The sequence below is a fragment of the Dendrobium catenatum genome, unplaced genomic scaffold, assembly GCF_001605985.2.
Source record: "Dendrobium catenatum unplaced genomic scaffold, ASM160598v2 fragScaff_scaffold_390, whole genome shotgun sequence".
Classification (NCBI taxonomy): Eukaryota; Viridiplantae; Streptophyta; class Magnoliopsida; order Asparagales; family Orchidaceae; genus Dendrobium; species Dendrobium catenatum.
In genome coordinates this window covers 5,433,370-5,440,296 of record NW_021318852.1, presented here as the reverse complement: position 1 = coordinate 5,440,296, position 6,927 = coordinate 5,433,370, and the positions used below count along the sequence as shown (strand labels likewise).

The window sequence follows — 6,927 nt, the reverse complement described above, 5'->3', positions numbered from 1 at the left end:
TTTACCTTGAAGATGATGGCATATTCATTCATCATTCTTTTGAAATATTCCTGAACAAATTGGCAGAGTTTTGTCTTTCTTCCTTCATCTGATCAACCAATAAAGAAAGCATTTCATAGATCTCTTCAGTCTGTGAATGAGACCCATCCCCAGGCACAAACACTTTCTTTCCTCCTTTCACTTCAATCCAACTACAACCTGCCTCCTTCCTTAATCCCTTCCCCTTCATAACCAACCTAACCTTCCTCGCTTCACTCCACTTTCCAGCAGCTGCATACATATTACACAGTGCTACATATCTCGCTCCATTCTCTGGATCTAATACAAAAAGCGACTCAGCAGCTCTCCTCCCAAGTTCTATGTTTCCATGAATCTGACAAGCGCCAAGCAGTGCGCCCCACATCCCAACATTGCTTGACAACCCAGTCGAGTGCAAACTCTCTATCACCTTCATTGCCTCCTCGAGCTGATTCATTCTCCCAAGGCCATCGATGAGAATCGAGTAGTGTTCAATCCCAGGGCAGACTTCAAATTCTTTTTCCATCAATCTCAATATTTGATTACCCTCTGATACTAGACCAGCATGACTGCAAGCCAAAAGCAAACCAAGAAATGTCACATGGCTTGGGGTTATTCCAGCCTGCACCATTCTCTCAAACACATCAAGTGACTCCTTTGCAAGTCCATTCTGGGCAAACCCTGTAACCATTGTGTTCCAAGAGACAACATCACGACCAGGCATATTATCAAAAAGCACTAAAGCTGACTCCATGTCACCACATTTCGCATACATGTCAATTAGCGAGTTGTGAGTCTTCATGTTGAAGCAATCAAAACCTATAAACCTTCGAAGCATATAGCAATGAACTTGCTTCCCTCGATCAATAAGTCCTAACCGTGCACAAGCACTCAGGAATGATACCAAAGTGAATGGAGTAGGACAAATACCTTCTTCAAGCATTTGCTCAAATAGATCAACTGCAGCATCTTCCTGCCCGTTTTGCTCAAACCCGGAAATAAGAGCTGTCCATGAAACAGCATTGCGTGATGGTGCACTTATAAAAACTCGGTAAGCATCATCAAGTCTGTTGGCATTGGTGTAGGCTCCGATCAACGAGGTCCAGGAAACAATGTCCTTCACCTCCATCTGATCAAAAACCTGCCGAGCAGCAATGGCATCACCACACTTCCCATACCCGTCAATGAGTACATTTGACATAATACAATTTAATTGCATCCCATGAGAAATAATAGCACAATGTAACTGGCGAAGAGATTGCAGATCAGACAAACCAGCGCAAGCTGGAGCAATGCCAACAACAGTGAATTTATCCATGCCAAGACCTTTCCTTTGCATTTCAGAAAAGAGTTTGAGAGCCTCCTGGTGCAAGCCGTGATGACTAAGTTTCGATATCATGGTGTTGTAACTAACAAGATTTCGTTCAGGCATGTCATCGAACAGGTGACGAGCAGAATGGAGAAACCTGGAGTCTCGCGAGTATGCTGCGAGGAGCGTGTTCCATGATTGGTGGTTTTTGAAGGGAAGGTCGTCGAAAGAGGAGATAGTGCAAGGGAGAGAGCCACACTTTGCGTACATGTCAATGAGGCGGTTCGAGAGGAGAGTGTGAAGATTGAGCGCTGTCTTGAGGAGGCGAGAGTGGAGAAGACGGCCGAGCTTGAGATCTTTGCTGGAGATGCAGATCTCGATTTGTGAGAGGTAACATTCGATGATATCTGCGGCGGTGGCAGTCATCGGAACGGCGGCGGGGTTGCTTGACGGAGAAGCTACGCATTGCTCGGTTCCGGCTGGTTATCTGAGGCATAATAGACGATGAGGGTCATGAGGCCACTAGATCGGGTTTATTAATTGAGGAACTTAAGCACACCATTAACACCCAAGCTTTTATTTATTTAATAAAAACTAGAATTATTATTTTTTATAATGTGATTTAAAGATTTGAGTTTTACATAAATAACTATAACAATTTAGATATTTAATATATATAATTAAAAATTAAAAATTTGTAGTATGTATTTAAACTCCCCCTCATTAATTTTCTAGATACATCAAATGAATACCAACCATCATTGTTGTCAATAAGATTACTCGGACTACATTATTGGAAGCATTTTGGCACTATTATTTAGCTATATTTGTTATTATTTCCTAGGAATGTTAATGATAAGAAAAATATTTTTTACATTAAATCTACAAAAATACATAAGTTATAAGAAATTTATTATTTGACTTTTTGAAAATGCAAAAAAATTATAATAGTCATTAAAAAGACTATTTTTTTCATACAACTATACTGACTACTTTTACAAAGAGTTTTAAGTTTCGTTTGAGATAGCTTCTTTATTGCTTCTTAAAGCAGCTTTATAGTTCAAAAATTTTAATTATTATACTAAAGAGTTGCTTTAAAAATCAGTCAGAAAGTCATCCCAAATGAAGCCTTAGTTGCTAAAAAATTGAACTTTTAAAATATGGTATCAATTATTTTGATGAAGCCAAGTAATCACTAGTGATTTGATGCATCAATTGAGATGATTTATTAACCTCATAAGCAATGTTAAGAGCATAAGAACAAAATATTACATGTGATTATATTGCTCACAATTAGAGGTGTAAATGAGCCGAACCGGCTCGTGCGCCATCAATTGAATTCAACATAACTATATATCCCAATAAAGCATATTTATCTGTCACATAATTAATTTGTTGACCAAATCATTCTTTCCATTATACAAAGATATTCCTTCTTCTACAAGTAGGTCTCCAGTCAACCACATTTTTACGTGCACCTCATTAGTTTAACCAACCAAGGAAGCTAGGAAAGACAAAATTTTTCAAGTGAATTATTGAAGACTTGCACCCCAACAAAAAGACATCCCTTTCATCTCTAAAAGATTTTGGCCGTTTGTTCCTCCTCATAATTTGTGCTCCCCATGAAGTCCCATCAAACTCTGTGTGAGCACACTTTGTCTTTGGTTGAATGCAAAGGCAGCAGAAAGTTGGCCATTACGTTACTCCTTGTACTTCCCTTGTCTTATTTGCCTAAACAAAAATTTTAAAACAGACCAATTTTTTCTCCTTCTTTGTCTCTCCATTGTTCTTCCTCTTCAGAATTATTGCTGGAAATCTGATTCATTCAAATCGATTTGAAATAGATTATGGCCAAGTCTATATTGGCATGCTTTCTCTTTCCATCTTGTTATAGCCAAATTAGTTCAAATCAAATCTCATCGAAAGATCTCGATGACTTCTACAATTCTTATTGCGAAGATCTCAACAAAATCAGCAAGTATTTTGCTCGTGGCTCTCTCTCTCTCAATTGGTCAGTGAAAGCAATGAAAATCCTCAAGAAGATGCAAGTAGAGCTACTTATTCTGATTAAGAAGTCCAACTTAAGTATCTCCATTGGAACTGAAGATGGTAATTGGTTCAATCAGTACATGAAAGATAGCATGACAATGTTAGATTTATGCAACTCACTCAAATTTGCTGTTTCGAGGATCGATCGATACCGTATGATGGTTGATATCATGATGAATGAATTTAATAAAAATGATTCATCAAAACTTATGGAATTTAAGAGCCAGGAAGATTTAATTCTCCACACTGTGAAAGAAACAACTGGACAAGGTGTAGAGGAGAGTATCAGTTCTGCCATGATTGCTCTGCTCCATTCAGCATTCGTTTCTCAAGTTTCAATCAAATTAGGCGGTTGTGATTTAACCTGTAAATATCCTAAATTGAAGCCATCCATCAAGATGCTTTCAATGTTGGTTCGAGAGTTTAATGAAAGGGATTCAACAATGGAAAATAGATCAGGTTCGGAGCTCATCGAGCAGGAGATTGTGGCAAAGGTGATTGTGGATATTCAGACGCAAGTGGTGGATGGAATTGAGGATAAAGAGAAGTTGTTAAGCAGTTTGGAGTTGTTGAGGACAAGTTCAGTTGAGCTCAAGGAAGGGATAGAGAATCTTGATGTTGCTGTGGGTGATGTGTTTGATGTCTTAATTAGAGGGAGAAATGAAATGTTGCGAGTTTTAAGAGACAGATACTTGTCTATTGGATGAAATTCTAAGTTCATTTAGCACGAGTGTTTGCAATTATTTGATCACTAAATATGTTTTTCGTGCCTTTCTTCTTTTGTAAAAAGCCACTGAAAGATTAATTTGTTATATATATATATGAATGTGATGTATATGTTTTATAAATTAATATTGGATTGAATCATTTAGATTTTTTTTTCTTAATAAATATTTCAACAATGAAAAACTTAGAATTAGGTGATCATCCATCCTAATTGATAAACGTTCATGTCAAATGTTTGTGATCGATTGATGGTTGGCTGAAGACTTGGCCGTTGCCTTGACAGAAGAGGCCGCAGGACGACAAGCATCTTCCCTTCTCCTTTAGTTTCTTCCCGGCCAAGCAACACTGAATCCAGAGAGGGAGAGAGAATGTGAGAAAATTTATATTAAAATATATTTGAAAATATTTTTAGTGTCCTAGCACTGCAGTGCTCAGACCCAGTGCCGCAACACTGTATGTATAAATTAGATTTAATGTAGAATAAAAATACCAGTGCGGCAACGGTAGTTTCTGGCACTACAATGCTCTCAAATATAACGTCGCAGCGCTTACATGTACAGTGCCAAAGCGCTCTAGTGAAATCAAAATTTCAAAAATTCATATTTTTCATTAAAAATATAGCATTGGGTTGTTACAATTTTCTCACATTTAAAAAATATCACGCTCTTGCTACCTTGTCCAAGGAGATCTTACAAGGTAGCAAGAGAAGATGGAGACGGTCAGGTTACACTTTTATTTTATATGTTGACGGGGGCAAATAGTGGGCAACTTTATGGAGGAGATCAAATACTGTATCGACCGTAACAATCTAGCGGCACACTCTTGGTGCATGCAAATTTGGTGGAGTCATGATGATTTGTAATAAGTTTTATGTTCTTAATGACATGATGATCTTTTCCCACAAAAAGGTTCAACTAGATATGTACTCTTCCAATATGATTATAGTGTAAGAGTTGACATTAATGAAAATAATATAGCCTTCCTCACTTTAAGATTTCTGTATTAGATGATGATGATTGTATGTTTTAATATGATGTAGAGCTATATTATATGTACATCCTGTAATATTATGTATGAATTTGAGACATTTATATGAGCATGATGCTTATTTTTAATTTGAAGTAATGACTACTCTATCTTTATGTAAGAATACTTTCAATTTGCGAGTTTTCCCCCAGAGAAAACTAAGTTCTTTATGCATTTTTTTAGATATGGTTTGATATATTGTCCCCCCTAGTTAGAACAACTAGCTTTAAAAAAAATTATCCCTTATGCAGCTTTTAGCCTTCTGAGACTTTTCAGATAATCAAATAAATATATATATTTTTAAGGCTTTTAACCTTCTAAGATTTTGATGTATCTGTGTCTTTTGAGGTTTTTATCTTCTTAAGGTCTTTGGTGTACCAATGCTTTTTGATATGTATACCTTCATAGATTTTCTAATAATCCTATACCTTGTGAGGCTTTTGCCTTTTGAAGTTTTAGGTATTTAGCCTTATAATATTTTATGTGCATGTATTCCTTCTAATGCCTTTACCTTTAAAGGTTTTTGAATGATCCTACATCTTCGAAAGCTTTTACCTTATAAGGTCTTTGAATGCTCATCCAATTAATGATAGCACTTCTTGGGAAGAGAAGAAGAGAGAAGAGAACTTGAATGTATATTATTATCTGAATCAAATAGCTATTACAGGTACATATATATAAGACAGTGAGAAGGCATAAAAAATAAATACAAAAGTATTCTGAGCCCTTATACGTAAGCCGTTTTCTTACAGCCCACCGCAAATTAATCATTCGGAGTTCGAATGGTTAATTTGGAACGAAGATAGTTAAAACGAGTATAAGAAAACGGTTTGGTTAAAATATCAGCTATTTGATCTTGTGAGGAGATATGCTGAATTTGGATAGCTCCGGCGGTGATATGTTGACGAATGAAATGATAGTCTATTTCGATGTGCTTCGTCCAGGCGTGAAATACAGGATTTTTGGCGATGGCGATAGCGGAGAGGTTGTCACAGTGTATGGCAGTTGGTTTTGATTGATCAAGCTGAAGTTCGGAGACGAGTCGGCGTAGCCATAGAACCTCCGATGTGGCTGCAGAAAATGTCCTATATTCTGCTTCGGTTGAAGACTTGGCCACTGTAGCTTATTTCTTTACGGACCAATATATGAGGTTTGGTCCTAGAAAGGTGCAAAAACCGAAAACCGATTTCCGGTCAGAGTTGTCAGATGCCCAGTCGGCGTCCGTGTTAGTGCGAAGTAGCTGGTCTCCGGCAGTGATCGGTAGTCCGAAATGTATGGTGCCTTTGATGTAGCGGAGGATGCGTTTGATACACTGGAAGTCGTGGACTGTAGGTTTCTGCATATATTGGCACGCTCGGTTGGTTGCAAAGGCAATGTCAGGCCTCGTGATCGACAGATACTGCAGTGAACCTGTTAATCGACGGTAGAAGGGCGGGTCATGGAAGGCCTGGGCGTTGTCAGGACGTGAAGAGGAAGCTGGAACGATCGGTGTAGAGCAAGCTTTGCAGTTTTCGAAACCGGCTTCTTGAATTAGCTTGTTTGCATAGTGTTCTTGTGTTAAAAAGTATCCAGTGTCAGTTTTAATGACCTGGATACCTAGGAAGAGTGAAATTGTACCAAGCTGTTTGAGAGAGAATGCCGCATTCAATTCTTTGAGAAGTGTTTGGATGAGGGAGGCGTCGTTACCTGTAATGAGAATATCGTCAACGTAGATCAAAACGTAGATTTGAGTGTGTTATTTATTAAAAATGAGGAGTGAGGGGTCGGAACAACTAAACCCAAAACCGCGTGATTGTAGG

At 37.9% G+C, this 6,927-nt stretch overlaps 1 protein-coding gene across 1 annotated transcript; it reads right to left on the bottom strand.

Annotated features, from left to right (window-relative positions):
• LOC110097521 (pentatricopeptide repeat-containing protein At2g21090-like) lies at positions 1–1,854 on the bottom strand. The gene has a single exon (XM_020823934.2). The coding sequence runs from the start codon at positions 1,751–1,753 to the stop codon at positions 32–34; it is 1,722 nt and encodes a 573-aa protein (XP_020679593.1). The 5' UTR covers positions 1,754–1,854; the 3' UTR covers positions 1–31.
• Positions 1,855–6,927: the final 5,073 nt, after the last annotated feature.